General features: G+C 30.2%; 4 protein-coding genes across 6 annotated transcripts; 3 read left to right on the forward strand and 1 right to left on the reverse strand.

The window, feature by feature from the left end:
* Window positions 1-229: 229 nt before the first annotated feature.
* Window positions 230-3,448, reverse strand: LOC127066248 (endocuticle structural glycoprotein SgAbd-4-like). The gene is made up of 2 exons (XM_050999745.1): window positions 3,218-3,448; window positions 230-1,504 (listed from the first exon to the last, which is right to left on the reverse strand). The coding sequence occupies exons 1-2, from the start codon at window positions 3,227-3,229 to the stop codon at window positions 1,013-1,015; spliced, it is 504 nt and encodes a 167-aa protein (XP_050855702.1). The 5' UTR covers window positions 3,230-3,448; the 3' UTR covers window positions 230-1,012.
* A 3,351-nt stretch (window positions 3,449-6,799) lies between these two features.
* LOC127066548 (pre-mRNA-processing factor 17) lies at window positions 6,800-9,562 on the forward strand. Its single transcript, XM_051000423.1, has 8 exons — window positions 6,800-7,173; window positions 7,267-7,483; window positions 7,566-7,892; window positions 7,971-8,185; window positions 8,277-8,540; window positions 8,621-8,754; window positions 8,836-9,057; window positions 9,177-9,562. The coding sequence occupies exons 1-8, from the start codon at window positions 6,946-6,948 to the stop codon at window positions 9,352-9,354; spliced, it is 1,785 nt and encodes a 594-aa protein (XP_050856380.1). The 5' UTR covers window positions 6,800-6,945; the 3' UTR covers window positions 9,355-9,562.
* Window positions 9,563-9,695: 133 nt separating this feature from the next.
* Window positions 9,696-13,278, forward strand: LOC127066552 (transmembrane protein 181). 3 transcript variants are annotated; one of them, XR_007782419.1, is made up of 14 exons: window positions 9,696-10,053; window positions 10,395-10,555; window positions 10,643-10,746; window positions 10,834-10,983; window positions 11,071-11,173; window positions 11,233-11,386; window positions 11,478-11,558; window positions 11,623-11,722; window positions 11,827-11,954; window positions 12,039-12,188; window positions 12,268-12,370; window positions 12,494-12,724; window positions 12,820-13,087; window positions 13,158-13,278. XR_007782419.1 is itself a non-coding variant. In XM_051000432.1 (13 exons), the coding sequence occupies exons 2-13, from the start codon at window positions 10,407-10,409 to the stop codon at window positions 12,951-12,953; spliced, it is 1,587 nt and encodes a 528-aa protein (XP_050856389.1). In that variant the 5' UTR covers window positions 9,696-10,053; window positions 10,395-10,406; the 3' UTR covers window positions 12,954-13,278. The 3 variants fall into 3 exon arrangements, 1 of the variants encoding a protein (XP_050856389.1); XR_007782420.1 differs by having other exon boundaries at window positions 12,820-13,076; XM_051000432.1 differs by having other exon boundaries at window positions 12,820-13,278.
* Window positions 13,279-14,593: 1,315 nt separating this feature from the next.
* Window positions 14,594-18,077, forward strand: LOC127066556 (ras-related protein Rab-8A). Its single transcript, XM_051000437.1, has 4 exons — window positions 14,594-15,084; window positions 15,571-15,631; window positions 15,720-16,065; window positions 17,227-18,077. Exons 1-4 carry the CDS (start codon window positions 14,961-14,963, stop codon window positions 17,323-17,325), a joined length of 630 nt encoding a protein of 209 aa, XP_050856394.1. The 5' UTR covers window positions 14,594-14,960; the 3' UTR covers window positions 17,326-18,077.
* Window positions 18,078-18,189: the final 112 nt, after the last annotated feature.

An 18,189-nucleotide genomic window follows, 5' to 3' on the forward strand; every position in this document is an offset into this window, starting at 1 on the left:
ATCGTAAACTACCTTCTCTTAGAGTATCCTTGGATTTCTTAACGACACTACATCGAGCCAACGTGTTTGTTACGAACGTTAAAACTTTACCATTTATGATCAAATTAACTAACTCGGTCTATGACGAATAATTTCGATTCGCTAATTCGTTTATCTATTATCTTATATATATATAGCTATATAAAAAAGATACTCCGACGATAAATAAAGAGATTCTATGAATCATTAATTAAATCTAGTTGAGTCTGAGTATATTTAGCGAGGTGTATCGATCGAACGGTGTTTTTAATGCTAAAACATCGAAACATTATCGTTCGACGAAACGTGCGAATGAAAATGATCGAAACCACTATTGAATTAGCATAATCTTTCTGCCTTTCTCGTGAAAGGCAAAACTCAATTATCGATTAAAAAACGAGAAACTAAAACACATTTCACGTTATATCATTTGATATTCATTTAAAAAGTCACTCGTCGCATAACTCTTTGAATTAACAGTAAAATTTTCCATAACATTTTTACGCTCACTGCGAGCAAAAAAAAAATTCAACGAGTATAATCGCGCGTTAGATATTCGAGACACATTATAAATAAAAATGGGTATTACAAAATGAGGGTACTTATATCTACGTAAAATTGTAAAAAGTTTTCAAATATCGTCGTCCTATATCTTAGAATGAACATAAATTTAATGATTAAAATCTACGACATTTATGAAATTGCATCGATTTCCTCCAGTTAATCATTTATACTTGATTGAATAAAAAAAGAAAAGTCCTTTATTTTTCTTCCGTCTCGGTTGCAAAGCTTCTAATGAGATCACAAATGACTATCATTCTCCTTAAATTTCTGTATAAAATTTCATTTTTTATATCTCTTTTATAACGCATCGACATATATATATATACTCTTTTTTGTATAAAAAATAAAAAACCATAAAAATTTATTTAACATTACATTACGCGAATTCACGATCGGACGGATCTCTACGCTAACTTAAGCAATACTATGTTCAGAATCGTTTATTCGATAGCACTCTGTTAGGACGATTAATGTTAGAATTGATAACAGCATTTTGACTGTAAGAGAGTTGTTGCTTCGGCTGTTGCTGTTGGTGGGGTTGAGGCAGATCCGGTTGTTCACTGGTCGAGGGTTGTTTGGCAATCCATTCGAGAGCTCGTTGAATCGCTGGTGGAATTGGTGGTGGAGTTGGGATATGAGTACCCGACACTTGAGTGCCAAATTCATCGGCAGTCCAGCTCATAGCAATCGGTGTTCCATCGGGTGCATTGTACTGAACCGAACCCTGAATCAGCTGAGTCTCGTCTGGTGTGCCGGCGTACTTCCTACTACCACTTTCTTTCTGAAGAATTCCACCCTCGGTCTCGTATGCAAACGAGTAATGGCCTCGTGTATCACCAAGGTCACGAGATTCGCTCACTACTTTTTCGGGTTCTCGAAAGTATTCTTGACCGTGGGCAAGGCCAACGATCGCGATCATTAACTGGAAAAATAAAACAAACAAAAAATCGTATGAGACTATTAGATTTGTATATTCGAGGACGATACATTTAGATTAATTTAATTCAACGATCTAATCGTAATATGTAGAATAAAACTATTCGTTACAAAATACCTTCCGTTCGTATGTATATATATATATAAGATCGAAATCATGTATTCTATTTAAGAGGTTATCGTGTCCGCGATAAATACATTAAAGTCGTGCGTTTACGAGTATATTAAATCTTAATTTATTGACTCGGCAAACGTAAAAGTCTATCGGCGATACGTCGAGAGAATAATTGCGAAGAGCTTTCGCTCGTATCTGACACTATACGATGTCTCTATCGACTGAACGTTCTATTCAAAGTTCTCATTAATCGAAACGATATTGTCGATAGCGTTGGCTTTGATTCTTACTTAAAGGTTGAAACGATTTGAGATTGAAGTCAATGAGTATGGCTCGATAATAGTATGTATAAATACGTATGTATGTACATAGTACGCACTTATGTACATATTTCAGACATATGTATGTATATACGGATTAGACCCAGCAGAAAATCGAAAGCGAGTATACAGACATCTACACGTGTGTGTGTATATATATATACACATATACACAAACATACACACACTCTTCGTAATGTTCCGTAAATCCTCTTACGTACCTTTCCCCGGCGAAAGGTCAGGGCAAAATGAATGTGTTAGTGGGTAGGTCACAATACCCATTACGAATCCCAACTAGTAAAAGGTAACCAAAGATAACCGAGCGTTAATATTTGCGCGTTACACGTGCATTGTCTTTTTAAATGCCTCGGTACTTTAAACGTCACATGGAATGCTTCAACCACATCCCACATAACGCCTCTCAAGACTATGTCGAGAAAACTTATGTCCTTTGTCATTCAATTCTTTTTTTTTTGCAAAGCAATAAACAAGTGATTGTTATTATCATAGAATATTATCCTCGATTCGTAGTGTTATTTATCAATCTATCGATCGATGAAATACGTTTGCCAATTAATTTTCGTTTGATCTTCTATTCATTTTTATTCGAAAAATTCGTGAGGAAGAAATATCTTTGTATTTCCTTTTGATATTACAAGATCGTATCAAATGGATCATCACAGAAGTGAATAACGTCGATTATGCAACGATCGTAAATATTATTTACGCTTTCGAGATGTCCGCAGACCGTATATAAACACGATTTATTGATTTAGTCGATACATACGAGTTGAACCATCTCTACTAACGCGACTTTTTTGTCATTATTAATTTCATCGATATTTTTATCAAATAAATCATTATAAATCGCCGAACTAGTCTTTATCTATAATTTATTAATTTATCTATATCGATGATAAGATTATTAGAGCGAATAATTGTTTAACGCGTTGTACGTCATTGAATATATTTAAAACATTCGTAAAGTTCGATCGTAGATCTCTCAAAGACTGTAACATAATAAAAATAAAGAAGAAGAAAAAGAAAAACAAAAAAAACGTAAAAAAAAAAACAAAAACAAAAACCAAAAAGTAGATGAAAACGAGAATGATATCGACGGTCAGCGTGTTAATCGGATCTATAAATATAGAGAAAAAAAATATGTAGCAAATGAAAAAGGAAAAAAGAAAAGAAAAAGGAAATAAAAAAAACGATGAAGATGATGATGAGGATTTGAAGAATAGACGAAGAAGAATTCACTCACCAAGGCGCGCATGCTGGCCGGCACGACGACTGTTTCGTTTGTGTAATACGAGAATGGTAAGATGGCCTGGTCACGAGAAAGTGAGATGCCTCGGGTGGTAAAGGTAAAGGATATTGAACAGGTAAGAGAAGAAGTCCAACCAAGCAGCGTCACATATAGATCGTTGTTTCTCTCCCGATGGTTGCCGGCGTGAAGTTCGCGAGCAACTCTTGGACTGTTGGGGGCAGAGCCGACCTTTATACCGGCGGGAGGCAACACATGCCGAGATCGTGCATTTACATAACCCGGGAAAGTTTATTTCGGCAGACGCCAACGCTTCTCCTCCCTCGAGAAGGTACGAACGTATCGAAAAGAAAAAAAAAAAAGAAAGAAAACCCTTTCTTCGTATCCATCTCCTCCCTCTTTCCCCCACTTTTCCTACACTCTATTATTTTCGAGCGAAAAAAAATCGAAAAGAAAAACAAACTGAATTTCTACGAAATAATCGAGGGATTATTAAATCAAAGAGAGAAAGGATTCGAATCCGCGAAAGATTTAATTCGATGAAAAAAGAGATACGGGATAATTTGGAGAAACTATAAGGATACTTTCGTCACATTTCCATGCGAAAGATTTTTCTCTGGAACTTCCGTTTGAATCTCCTTAAAGACGAGAACCACGTGTTTGGACTTTTCGTGATTACTTAACGCAAGCCAACGATCGATCCTCTTACTTACGCAAGAACCCACGATGATTACTCTCGAGTGAACGCGAAATCATCTTCATCATTTTTTTTTTCTTTCTTTCTTTCTTTCTTTCTTCCTTTCTTTTCTTCGTTCTTTCTTGTTTTTCATTTTTTTTCTTTCTTGCTTTCTTGCTTTCTTTCTTGTTTCTTATTTTTCAACATAGCTTACTTACCTTTCCCAGAGAGACGATCCGCACGGTAGATCGACGAACTCGCTTCTGAGTTTTTGACCGAGACGTCTTGCCTTTTCAAAGTAAATTTACTCGTTTAACGATGTCTCAAGAACGTGTCAAGTATTCTTAGTTTTCTTACATAACGATTGATTCTCGGATTTTAGCCAAAAATTTGATTCATAATATCGTTTGATGAAGAATAATCGATGATCGAAACGATCAAAGATCGTTTAATATGAGTTATCGGTTATTGTTTATCCGAATAATCTACGACTGGATAAATCGTAAATTTCTTCGAGTATTTCTTTTTTTTACAAGTGTGTCATGTGTATTAACATCTCGATTCGTAAACTAGTAAACAGAGAAATTTCATTATACGATCTATCTAATTTATATTTATATCTGTCAAAAAAGATTACGACAATTTTGAATTATGCGTAACGTCGTAAGATTTCCGAGTATATACCTGTACATATATATACATATACATGTATATACATACACGTATTCGACTTTTAATGTAAATGAGTTCGTATATAATAGATATTGAACACGATCAGAAAATTGCTTTATTGGTGTTATCATAAAAAAGACAATCATAAATTTTAATTTTGACTAAAGATACGTGTACCATTGAATAATATTACTTCCACTTTTCGTATGCCTTTCTCTTTCTCTTTTTTGTCGTTATCTTTTTATTTTTTATTTATTTTTTTTTCCGAAATATCGACCGATCTAAGCTTTCGAAAATTTCGTTACTATATCGCTCTTTCGTAATCTCACGGATTTACATATAAATTATTTCTAGAGCGACGAAATCGTGAACTTTGAAAATAAATCATTCGAAAATAAATTGTGTTTTGTAACTGTCACGAAAATATACGAAACGATTGATACTGATAATTTTACGATTGACATTAATAATATCTTTTACAAACCGAAGTATATGCTAATTTCGTAATAATTTTATGAAACATATTAATAGAGAGAGAGAGGGAGAGAGAAAGAAAGAAAGAAAGAAAATAAGATAATTTCGTATTACGTCGCATCGAAAACGAGTTACATTTACTCGTCTATATCTGTACTTCCTTGTAAAGAATCTAACATTATTGATGACGCTTTCTCTTCGTTAGCCATTTATGATTCATTGTACCTTTCTATCGATCGACCTTTAACATATTTGCAATTTAAATCGTCATTTGCTTTTGTAAGTCATCAATAATTTTCAATGCACTCGTAATTCGTATTATTCGTCATACGTCAATAGATTATTATCGAATCAAAATAATAATGCTCAGTGTTGTAAGATCGAACGGATTAAAGTCTAACATCGAATTAACACGCTTTTAAAAGCAAGATTTACGATTTAATTAATTTCTCAGATTTCATGACTCTCAGTTTGAAAATTTCTTCTGTGTTATAAGTTACATATAATCTGTAATAACAACGAATAAGATATCGATCTTGAAATTGTTATTTTCGACGAAATGTTGTCCTATCATGCGAGAAATGTAAATTGTGAATTAACGATGCACGCGATACGCGTGTGAATCGATCGAAACATGTTTCTCTTGCAATATCGTTCATCAGGATATGTACGTATCCTGTGTACTTTTAAATATAAACATATACTCTTCGTGTTTTACGTTAAAACTTTATTCTGATCGCTAATCGAAAGGTTGCCTTAGAGCGTGGTTGTTGCTTATTAAAGGATAATGACACCGCAGTGTCTAGAATACCCGTTACCAATCTTCCGTGGGAATTGAACTCTTCGTGTGCGAGTCCTTGGCCCAATGATCGATCCTACCTACCGTTGTACGCTTCGAAGAAATTGCATTTACGCAGGCGCACGTATAAATTCATACCTGTCTTCGCTTCGTATGTTTTTATCTTAATAACGAGATCTATGTGAAAGTCGTGATCTATGTATTTAGAAGGAATTAATACCGCCAATTAACATGTTATAGATATCTTGACGTAAACTTCGTAAGATTACAATTAATAAATCTTTAACAAAAATTGTGAGCATGAATCCGTGTGATATTAAAAAAATATATATACATATATACATATTTTTATAATTTCATAATGAACGTTACAAACGTCGTTATGTATTATAATTAAATCGTTACATTTATCGCTAAAATATTCAATGTATATCGGGTTGCCTGTTTCAAGGGGAATAACGCTGCCCATAACGAGCTATACATGTGAATACTGCTATATATATGGTTGCCTGATATAGGCGCATATTTTAACCTAAATATGCATAAATATTCTTCGATCGTTCAACGTGTGTATACAGATATTAAATTTGTATAGTTATAACACGATAAAAAAGAAATAAATATAAATACATATTCTTTTAATTAATTCATTTAAAAATATTATCGATAAATCGAATTCAATTTTCAATTTTATTTATTTTTCAATTTTATTAACCTAATATCTCTGTAGAAAATTGATGTAGAAAAATACATGGAATCGTTATATACAAGACGTTTTTTGTTACTCTGACGTGTATACTTATTAGAAATTATTTTGCAATTATAGATCATCTTATCTGTTAAATAATAATAAAAAGAAGAAATTATATACCTTAGTACATTCTCTCTAGGCATTTTGTCCCCACAGAATTGGCGTCATTCATTCCGATAATGTTGGCTTCACTGTATCTATATGTTTGTGTAATATAAAACATTGTTGCATTCAATGTGGTTTATACAAATTGGTTAGTGTTTATGCTGTTTTACGCTGTATATAATAAAATCATAATTGTACTTTAATATAAGTGAATGGAATGAAAATTTTAAAATAAATGTAAATAATATATGTGTATAATTTTTTATACAATTCAAAATATGCTCGCATTAAAAGATTATGGGAGTAGTGATGGTGACAGTGGATCTGAGAATGAAAGTACTATAGATAATAATGAAGAGAAAAATAAAGATGATAAAAATATAAATGATGATTCTCCAAGAGAATCAGTTTTTACTGGCAAGTCGATAAGTTCTCTTGGCTTACAAATATGTTCCGCGCCTGAAGTTGTTTCCACAGTAAGTTATTTCTAACCTTTATCATGAGACTATTTATTCTATTTTTTATTCGTTCATTTTATTTTAATAATTTATTATTTCTGATACGCATAGGGAACAGAATTATGTGTTAAACATATAGATTCTACTGCATCTGTAGTTACGCATAATCCAAAGTATGAGGAATTATTTGCTCCAGATTTAGGTCCAGAAAATCCTTTCAAAACTCAGCAACAACGAGCCGTGAAAAACATGCTCTCTGGTTATGTTGAGAAAGCATATATTAGTGAATTTCAATTTGAAAATCAAAGAAGAACATTTGCAAGTTATGGTAAGTCGTTTTGATCGTTGAATTAGCTCTGTATATGTCGTGTTACAAGAAATTAAATATCTATGATAAATTATATTTTTAGGGTACGCTTTGGATCCAACCGTTGATGGTAGTGCAGAGGAAGGGAAAACTTTGATTGGTGCAAAAGAAGCTGCAGAAGAGTCGGGTGGAAAAACGGTCTTTGAAAATACAACGTTAAGGCCTTCAGATAAGAGAAAAAGACACAGAAATAACGATCCTGCAGACATTGAGGGATTTTTAGGTCCTTGGGGTGGTTATATAGATGAAAGACGAGTGGTCAAACCGACTCAAGAAGAGGCAGCGGAATTAGAAGAAATCTTAGCTAAAAGAAATAAAAGAGGAAAACAAATAGAGGAGAAACCACTCGAAGAAAAAACTGTATTGCACAGTACGTACATACGCACGCGCGTGCGCACGCATACGTTTATTACCAAGACATTATTTTAATTTTGCTTAAATCTTTCAGTTAAAGATAGTGTGGATTATCAAGGGCGATCGTTTCTGCATGCACCACAGGATATTGGTGTCAACTTGAGATCAGATTCACCGCCTGAACGATGCTTTCTACCAAAAGCACACATACATACGTGGGAAGGTCATACAAAGGGTATTTCTCAAATCAGATGGTTTCCACGAACTGCCCACCTGCTTCTCTCGTGTAGTATGGATTGTAGAGTTAAGGTATTTAAAAAAAAAATGGAAAGGACATATACAATTATCAACATAATCATTTATCTATACAATATTAAATACGACTTTGCGTTATTTACAGTTGTGGGAAGTTTATAAAGAAAGGCGATGTGTTAGAACCTATTATGGACATCGTCAGGCTGTACGCGACGTCAGTTTCGATAATGATGGAAAAAGATTTCTTTCGGCTGGATATGATCGTTACGTAAAATTATGGGACACAGAAACGGGTGCTTGTATAAGTAGATTTACAAGCAGAAAAATACCATATTGTGCAAAGTTTAATCCAGATCCAGACAAACAACATCTTTTTGTAGCAGGAACAAGTGATAAGAAAATTATTTGCGTAAGTCATACGATAAGTTGTCCTATGGTATTTTTATAAAAAAAAAAAAAAAAAATGTTCATAATTGTTCTAAATTACAGTGGGATATACGATCTGGCGAGATAACTCAAGAATATGACAGGCATTTAGGTGCAGTTAATACAATAACTTTCGTAGATGACAATCGCAGATTTGTTACAACTTCCGATGACAAAAGCCTTCGTGTTTGGGAATGGTAAATAATTTTTTATTCCTATATAACAATACTCTATCGAAGCTTACGTTTTGAAATTAAAAAATTTATATTATTCTTTAGGGATATTCCTGTTGACATGAAATACATTGCTGACCCTTCTATGCATTCGATGCCAGCTGTGACACCATCACCTAATCAAAAATGGTTAGCATGTCAAAGCATGGATAACAAAATTGTTATATTCTCAGCCTTAAACAGATTCAAAATGAATCGAAAAAAAACTTTTACTGGTCATATGGTTGCTGGCTATGCATGTGGCCTAGATTTTTCTCCTGACATGAGGTATAAATAAATATAAATTTATAAGTAGAAATAATAATAAGATTAATGTCTAATAATTTCTTATGACTTCTGTGTTTATGTATCCCTGTATAATGTATTTCTTTTTTTCTCTCTTTTAGTTATCTTGTGTCAGGAGATGCAGATGGGAAATGTTATATATGGGACTGGAAAACTACGAAATTATACAAAAAATGGAAAGCGCACGACGGTGTGTGTATCGATATTTTGTGGCATCCACATGAATCTTCTAAACTTGCAACAGCTGGATGGGATGGCAAAATAAAATATTGGGACTAGTATTCTATAATAATATGTAAATCCTACCTCTTTAACATTATGCTAATTAACGTGCGTATACGCACTCACGCATTCACTCATGCATTAAGATTGTACATATAGATTTGCTCTAAGAACATATACAAAGCAAAATCCGAACGATAAAAGTATTTAATAATTATTAATACATTTTGAGATTTTATAGTATAATAAATAATTTGATTTATTATCCTTTTTTCTTTTTTTTAAATGTCTTGATATTAGTTTTCATTATTTTTATAAAATGAATAATAAATCGTGAAATATGTAAAAATGTGATATGAAATAGAATAAAATATTTGCAGGACAACATTAATACTTTAATGTAATTTTTAGCGAATAGTTTTTCCGAAATTTTTATTTTATTTATAACGTCTACACGTACACATACGCACACACACACACACACACACCCGATAAGCAGTAAATTCCGTAATATATATACATAGGGTGCAGAAATCAATAGTACGCGTCACAATGTCTGCCGTGAGCCATAGTTATCGTGTAATACGTATTGCATTTTTTGTATGCTTTTACGATGTTTATGATATATAATTGAAGTTATTAATACGATCATTAGCATTTTACGAAAAATCGTTTAAATTTGATAATATACGTAAATGTAAAAGTTGAACTGTGATTGGAAAATCGACATATTTATTGAGTGGTGCTGTTGAAGGGGTAATATTTACGTGCATATATGTATATGATATTGCATGATCGTCTTTTTTTCTATTTCTTTTTTAAGCGTTAAATAAATATTTACTTATAAAATTCTTTACGCGAATGATACAAAAAAAAAATTTACTTGACAATAATTTGTGTAATAAAGTTTCTTAATACTATGAATTATTAATTAATGTCGAAATATATCAAAAAATACATATTCGTTCCTACGTTTTTCATGAATTATAAACAATTTATTGGATAATAAAAAATGTAGAAATCATTTTACGATAAAGTTATAATATTGCGTTTGAAAATGTCAATGTAATAAATAAATCAAAATCGGCTCCTTATAGAATTATTAAACGATGGATAATTCAGGATTAGGATATTCGTATCATCTACCATCAGCTGGTTGGAATCTTAAGATAAAAAATACGTTATCTCAATTCAGTGATCTATTTAGCGAATTTAATAAATACATTGCACCAGCGTATCATCATGATCGTTGCGAAAGGTACATAATAATATAATTTTTTTGAATCTTTGCAAAATTTCATCTAATGAAGTATCGATACATCGTGTATATTTATTTTAAAAACAGATCGGTGCAAATGCGTTTATATTCTATGCACAAAAGAGAATTTGTCATGGTATTTGTTGGCTTCTTTGCTTGTTTTGGATTGTCTGTCTTTATTGGACTTGCTGGTAAGCATTATTGTATAGTTTATTATAAATTATTAAATTGCATATTATATGTTTTTATATGTAAGCATACTTTTCTTTTTCGTTAAGGCCCACCGATAACCACGACAAGCGAGCAAAAGGCACATGTCAATGGAAATGAAACAGCTACTGGACCATTTGTAATGAAGACACCAGCCTTGTCGCCATATAGCCAACAATTATGGGTTATTGCTAAATTATCTACATTAAATAATGATGGTAACAATAGCAATGACTTAATAGAAATCATTTCTAAAATGTATCAAATACATAGGAAATTTGTTTAATGCATACTATTTGTTACAGACGAAAGATATGATAAAGGTTTTCAAGTAAGCGTATCAATAGATGGCATTGATATTGATCATAAACTTAATCCTATACTACCGTTGGAAACTGGACACAATAGGTATATATAATTTTAATATAATTTCTTATTTGAATAAGATATCATCTTTTAATTTATAGAACAAGACATCTGAAATGTGAGAGGCAATCTTGCGAGGAGCTTGTCGTGGCTCATCTTGGATTTTTAGATTACACTTACTATATGATTACTGTCCGTTTTCATGGACTTGAAAGCTTCCACCAACGATATACAATACGAGATCTCACATTCTACGTCAGTAAGCACTAAACAAAATAATGCATTGGACACAATAACTTAAAAATTAAAATTATTTGCACCTTATGATTTCGTGTCATATTCACAGTTTAAAAATTACAATCCTGCATTCACACAAATTGAGATATGGTTTCGACTGATCTTCTTACTGACTACCTTTGGGGTGATGGTAATTAATGCAAATTAGATATTAAGTCTTGAAATAATAATTACAATGAATGATTTTATTTCAGTGTTGGTTTGGTCATTCATTGAGAAAATATCCATTACATGATTGGTCAATAGAGCAAAAGTGGATTTCTATTCTTCTTCCATTATTAATTTTATATAATAGTAAGTTAATATCAATATGAACTAATCTTATACACAATAATACTATTCACCTAATTTAACATTTTATGAAGGATTACTATACAATACGTTTTTTGTTTACACAGATCCTTTATTCCCTATGATATTTTTAATAAATTCGTGGGTACCTGGAATGATAGATGCGATTCTACAAACAACTTTTTTATGTGCTATTCTCATGTTCTGGCTTTGTGTTTATCACGGTCTTAGACAAGTATTATCAATAAGAAATTTTTTATATAATAGTAATAACATTGGATTGCAATAATAGCAATTAATATACAAATCGTTTTTATAGAATGAAAGGAGATTAATTACTTTTTATTTACCAAAAATGTTGGTTGTGGGTCTTCTATGGGCAGCAGCTCTGACATTGGCAACATGGCTTCGTTGTACCGAATTAGAGGATCCAACATACAATTATGTTCTTGATACGTCAAATTATTACGTAAACAATAAATAACTCCAATTATGTTTTCATAACACAAAATAACATGTAATATAATTTGAATTTTTGTGTGTTACAGGGTTTTAAAGTATTCTTCTTTACAGTAGGTGGTTTTTACATTGCATATCTTCTTCTACTTATATTAAAGGCATACAGTGAACTGAGATCTATGCCATATTTTGGTAAATAAAATTTTTTATCAAATATTTATTAAACATCAAGAAACAAACAATGTGCATAAATGAATAACATAAGAGAAATTCATCAATTTGTTTTTCACTGTATATAACTATTTTTTTTTATAGATTTACGCTTAAGATTTTTAACATTACTTGCTGGAGTAGTTGCTGGTGTCTGCAGTTTAGTTACTTCTCGTCAATTTGGTGCAGGAGTTCTTGAAGATAGTTTCGCTTCGCGTCTTTCTACGTACTATCGCACATCAGCACAATTTATGGCTCTATATGGTCTTCTCAATTTTTATTTATATACAATGGCATATGTTTATGCTCCAGCACTACAACAAGTCTATGGGCAACGTAAATAATACAACTTAAAACGAATAATTAATTTACTATCATTGCCGTTATTATCACGGAAAATTAATTCAATTTTTATTATACTTGTGATACAGATTCATCCATAATGAAAGATAATCCTGCTTTTTCAATGATAAATGATTCGGATGAAGAAGTTATATATGGTTCAGATGAAGACAATAGACGGCTGTTAACGCGTTTACCAAAAAATGTAGTGGACAGTGATTAAATAACTTAGACCAATATTATAATTTTACAATATGGTTATATAAAAATAATTGAATTATATGAAGAAATGAAATGTGTATTGGCAGACAATTTTTGTAAATATTACAAAAATATCGCCTTTTAGGTATGGAGAAGGTAATGAATGATAATTGATTCCAAAAAAATATTATATCGTTAATAACAACAAATTAATTGCAATTTACAGACTGTACATACGCCTTCTTGGATTTTGGTATTAATCTATTTATTATAACCCAAAAAAAGATCACAATAATCTATTCATATTAACCTGTTATTATTCTCAATAAGTATTAATAAAATAGATATGAAGGAAATAAAAAAAATATATAAATAATTAACAAAAAATTAAAATTTCCTGGATGACATTGCATTAGATCGTATATAAATGGTAATTTATATTGTAAAAATTATTAATGAATATCAATATCAATTAATATGTTTTTGTACTTTTCTTTTTAAAATATAAAAAGAATATGCACCTTGATAGCACATATCATGCAAAGTGCAATATTAATAGAGAAATATTATCTCTTTAATTTTCATTCCTTACTATTAATCTTTGGTATGATATAATTTATTATTAATACAATATTTGTAGAAATGTTTTAGTTTTGCAACTTAGATAAAATCTTATGTAGAACAAATTAGAAGACATATAGACATTTCACATATATCAGTATAATATACTATTTAAAAATTATTATTATAATATATGGCTATGATAATTAATACAAGTATATTGTATAAGGTATTATTATATATCACTATCATTAAATATCATTTCATATTGCATTAATATTAATATCTTATGTATATACGTACTCAATATTGAAATATTTATGAATTTATAAGATTCATTAATTATAATTATTTAAATATTCAATCAATAGTTCATTTTAAAATTTAAAACATTAAAGATTGTTAAAGATCAATATAGTACTAGTTAATTGTTAGCAATGTATATTACTGATGTTGTTTGTTCATTCTTATTAATTATATTAATATAGGGCAAATCATATTTTTATATGATTAAAAAATACAACAAATTCTTTTGTAAAATACAGAACAATTTATAATTTTGGATTAGAAATTTATCATTTCGAAATAAATCTGAAAGTCGAATAAATAAAGCTCTGTTTGCGTAATACGCAATAATGTATTGATCAACATAGAACTTTTTTGTTTAATTTTACATTAAAAATATTTAAATTATATGAAAGTTTTCGATTAAAGTTTCCATAAAATTTGAGTAAAACTCACCAATAGGAATTACAGTTAAAACATCAGTATCCAATAAAACTTGATAATCGTCGTTCGTATAAGAAATGTTCAACCATAAACCAAATCTAAACAAATCTATCTAAAGTTAAAACTATTTATAAAAGTATTAGCAAAAAAGAAAACATGGCGTCCTAGAATCGTAGAATATAATTCCTCTCGTACGAAATTTAAACGACGTTGCTCTCTTCTTAGTCTCTCTACTATTAAAATAAAAGAGTAATGAGAAGTCAATATAACAGTTTGTACAAATCGATATTTCTCGATTGAAAGAACGATCGATTTTCGAGAATGATTAAAGGAACAATCGATAGTTAATTAAACTAGCCACAAGATAGCCACAACACGAGGGAAAAATCGCGGTGTCGAATGGCTGTCATCGCTTTTTATGACAGATGTTTTGCGTGATAAATTTGCTTTGTTAATCTGTATGAATAATAGTTTCGTGAGCGTTATTTGATAAATAAACAATTAATAAGTACGCTTGCGATTGGATCATTCACTAAAAGTGAATATTTTTCATCAAATGACTGACGATCAAGAAAGTCAAATATCCGAAAATATTTTGAAGTAAAGATTTGGAGCCAGCTGTCTTCACCATCACAACGGACCGCGAATACGAAACATCCGGGCTGAGGTATTGATAGTGTAGTGGTGGTTGAATAATAATATTTAAACTACTCGTGATAAAGGTCGAATATTTGTGAAAATGGCAAAGACCTATGATTATTTATTTAAACTACTACTGATCGGAGATTCGGGCGTCGGCAAAACTTGTGTATTATTCAGATTTTCCGAAGATGCATTCAATACGACCTTCATCTCTACTATTGGTAGGTACTGCTCCCATTGTAATCATGATTATTCATAGCATTTTTCCTGATGACTTATCAAATGCCACATGCGTGATACAACATACATCTATAAATACATGTGATCATTACACAAATGTTGTTTTATGAAAGACAAAGAAACTATTGTTTAGAAATTCTCATTAAGTATGTACGAGTCACTGTATAATTTTTCAGAACTTACTAAATTTAATTCTAAATAAGTCTATTATATGCATTTAAAATCATAATTTGATAATGCTGAACAGGTTGTATGATATAATACATAGGATAGTATGTTATTCTGTAAGAATTAGTTTGACAGAAATATAATATGTATAAAAACGTATTATATAAATCTAACAGACATCTTCTCGCTACAATTTTTTTCATTTGATTTTAATATTAATTCGTGTTTATTGAAAAATGACAATGGCGATGTTATATTAAGGCGATGTATAGATTAAGTTGTTGTATATGATATTTCAGGAATTGATTTTAAAATTCGTACAATTGAGTTAGATGGCAAGAAGATTAAATTGCAAATATGGTAAGTATTCTTATGTATTCATTGAAAGATATTCTGTTCGTTATCGATTTTTTATTAATATATTAACAAAAGTATATTTTTATAAAAGGGATACTGCTGGACAAGAAAGGTTTCGTACAATAACAACGGCATATTATCGTGGTGCTATGGGAATAATGTTAGTGTATGATGTTACAAATGAAAAAAGCTTTGAAAATATAAAAAATTGGATTCGTAATATAGAAGAAAATGCATCTGCTGAGGTAGAGAAGATGTTATTAGGCAATAAGTGTGAACTTACAGACAAGAGACAAGTATCGAAGGAACGAGGTGAACAACTTGCAGTTGAATACGGTATTAAATTTATGGAAACGTCTGCAAAATCTAGTATCAATGTCGAAGAAGCATTTTATACTTTGGCACGTGACATTAAAGCTAAAATGGAGAAAAAATTGGTAAGTATTTGTAATATTTATTAATAATTTATCATGTAAGGATTGCACATATTGATTTTAATATTTGCTTACATTAAATTATATTTGCATTTTTTTAATAAAACCAAATTTTATATCTAGCAATGAATAAAGTTTAACAATGAAAAAGTTTATTTTCTGAATAGCATCAAAGTAAAGTTACAAAAGATAAAAATAACAATATCTTTATAACATCTATTTGTGTATATATATATATATATACAAATATCATGCAACATCATTAAATTTCCTGACATAGTTATATTCAAAAAATTGCATGTTTTTTATATTCTATATTCTAAAAATAAAAAAAATTAAAAATTGAAAAAAAAATAAAAATTATAAAATGTTTATAAAAACATAATTTTTAAAAAATCAAATAATGTATAGCTTATACCATTTGTATATCACTGAATATTATAGAATTTTTAAGTATATCATACAAAATATAAATGATATCTAGTTAGAGAAACATATTTAGTTATAGTAATATATTTATAATATGTAATAAATATAAGTATTATATAAATGTACTTTTTTGAGAATTAATATTTCTAACACACTTTATACTAAGCAATGTCAGAAACGCCGTAGTATACTCAATCGCCTGTAATTTTTTATATTGAATAACTTCATTTTCTTTGTTTCCTATGTCTGTTTCTCTGTGTTTGGTGCGGGTCTATCTTGGCAGAAGGTAACTGTTTCTTTAGACACTGTTCTTACTTGAATGTATATTTTTCATTTCTGATGTAACACTATCAAATTGTGTTACATATTCGCTAATTCTTGATATGCAAGATTATGTATAATATTTGCATCTGTTATTAACACCATGTCCACTAATATATTAAACTCATTGTACCTGCATTTGTCCTATGTGTCATATATAGTAATTTAATATTATCAGCATCACACATTATAATATTTAACTATAGCATTAAACATTTAATATTTTATTAATCTTGCATATTTGCATCTTATACATAGGCCTCATCTTTTTTTAGATTGTTAGTTATGTGTAATCGTTTAACAAGTATACTAACAATTGTTTATGCTTTAATTTGTTTTTATAATATAAAAAGTGTTAACATGTATATGCTCTATTTTATAACTAATTAGTGTATTTATCTTATTTTTATCTAGGAAGCATCAAATCCACCTAAAGGTGGTGGTCACCAGTTGAAAGCATCGGAACCACAAAGGAAACCGCCAAGTTGGTTAGCTCGCTGTTCTATACTCTGACCCCCTAAATATTTCCGACCTTTGAATGAGGCCAACTTGTCTATTATTATTAATTACTTACATACATTTCGTCGAACAAATTTAACGTTCTACGAGGCTTCATATGGTCCAGTAATTGGGCTCTGTGATTTCACACCTTGACAATGGACATTGACTGTGTTTTTATAATCATTAACATTAAATAATTTCTTACTGAAAGAACCATTAGAGGAGAAATTGTCAAAACTGTTTCAGTTGGTTTTTCTGTATCGTTAATGATTATATTTTTTTATAAAGAAGAAATAGAAAAACATGTAATGTACACATTTGAAATGGAAATATTTTGCAACTGCATTTTTGTATTATCTTTTATTATAATCTTATCAATAAGTAATTTGTGAAATAATATTGTTGTGAAAATTGTGATATTTACAGCAAAAAAATTCATAAAGTAATAAGTTTCATCTTATTTTTTACATTTCATTGTGCTTCTGTGATTGTTTCTCCTCTGGTGTTGTTATGTAAAGAAGGGATACAATGGAATCAATATTAAAGAACCAATACTAAATGTGAAATGCAAGTATAAACTACTTCGCTTTAATATTGGGGGAATATCATTTTTATAAGACGCACGAAATGCATTCTTTTACATCAAATATTTTTGTGTTCCTGTTATTAAAAAACATATATCTATACATTTAGAAGGAAGGATCACTGTGCAAAACCACGTATAATGAGTAATAAAGTAAGGTTAACCAGTATAAAAATCACAATCATTTTTTACATTGTTACTAAGCAATTAGCTTTTTCACGGAATTAATAAGAATACATCACAAGCATGTTATAATTATTAGCGCATCAGTTACTAATAATACAACTAAGATG

This window comes from Vespula vulgaris, chromosome 9 (assembly GCF_905475345.1).
Source record: "Vespula vulgaris chromosome 9, iyVesVulg1.1, whole genome shotgun sequence".
In the NCBI taxonomy this organism is placed as follows: Eukaryota; Metazoa; Arthropoda; class Insecta; order Hymenoptera; family Vespidae; genus Vespula; species Vespula vulgaris.

What these genes read in the sequence shown, in the direction of transcription:
- LOC127066548 (XM_051000423.1), top strand. Translation starts at nt 6,946, where the DNA reads ATGTGTATAATTTTTTATACAATTCAAAATATGCTCGCATTAAAAGAT. An exon ending in CGCCTGAAGTTGTTTCCACA is followed by an intron (nt 7,174 to 7,266) that starts GTAAGTTATTTC and finishes TGATACGCATAG; the next exon opens with GGAACAGAATTATGTGTTAA. An exon ending in AGAAAAAACTGTATTGCACA is followed by an intron (nt 7,893 to 7,970) that starts GTACGTACATAC and finishes TAAATCTTTCAG; the next exon opens with TTAAAGATAGTGTGGATTAT.
- LOC127066552 (XM_051000432.1), top strand. Translation starts at nt 10,407, where the DNA reads ATGGATAATTCAGGATTAGGATATTCGTATCATCTACCATCAGCTGGT. An exon ending in TTGGAAACTGGACACAATAG is followed by an intron (nt 11,174 to 11,232) that starts GTATATATAATT and finishes TTTAATTTATAG; the next exon opens with AACAAGACATCTGAAATGTG. An exon ending in TACGAGATCTCACATTCTAC is followed by an intron (nt 11,387 to 11,477) that starts GTCAGTAAGCAC and finishes TCATATTCACAG; the next exon opens with TTTAAAAATTACAATCCTGC.
- LOC127066556 (XM_051000437.1), top strand. Translation starts at nt 14,961, where the DNA reads ATGGCAAAGACCTATGATTATTTATTTAAACTACTACTGATCGGAGAT. An exon ending in GACCTTCATCTCTACTATTG is followed by an intron (nt 15,085 to 15,570) that starts GTAGGTACTGCT and finishes ATGATATTTCAG; the next exon opens with GAATTGATTTTAAAATTCGT. An exon ending in AAGATTAAATTGCAAATATG is followed by an intron (nt 15,632 to 15,719) that starts GTAAGTATTCTT and finishes TTTTTATAAAAG; the next exon opens with GGATACTGCTGGACAAGAAA.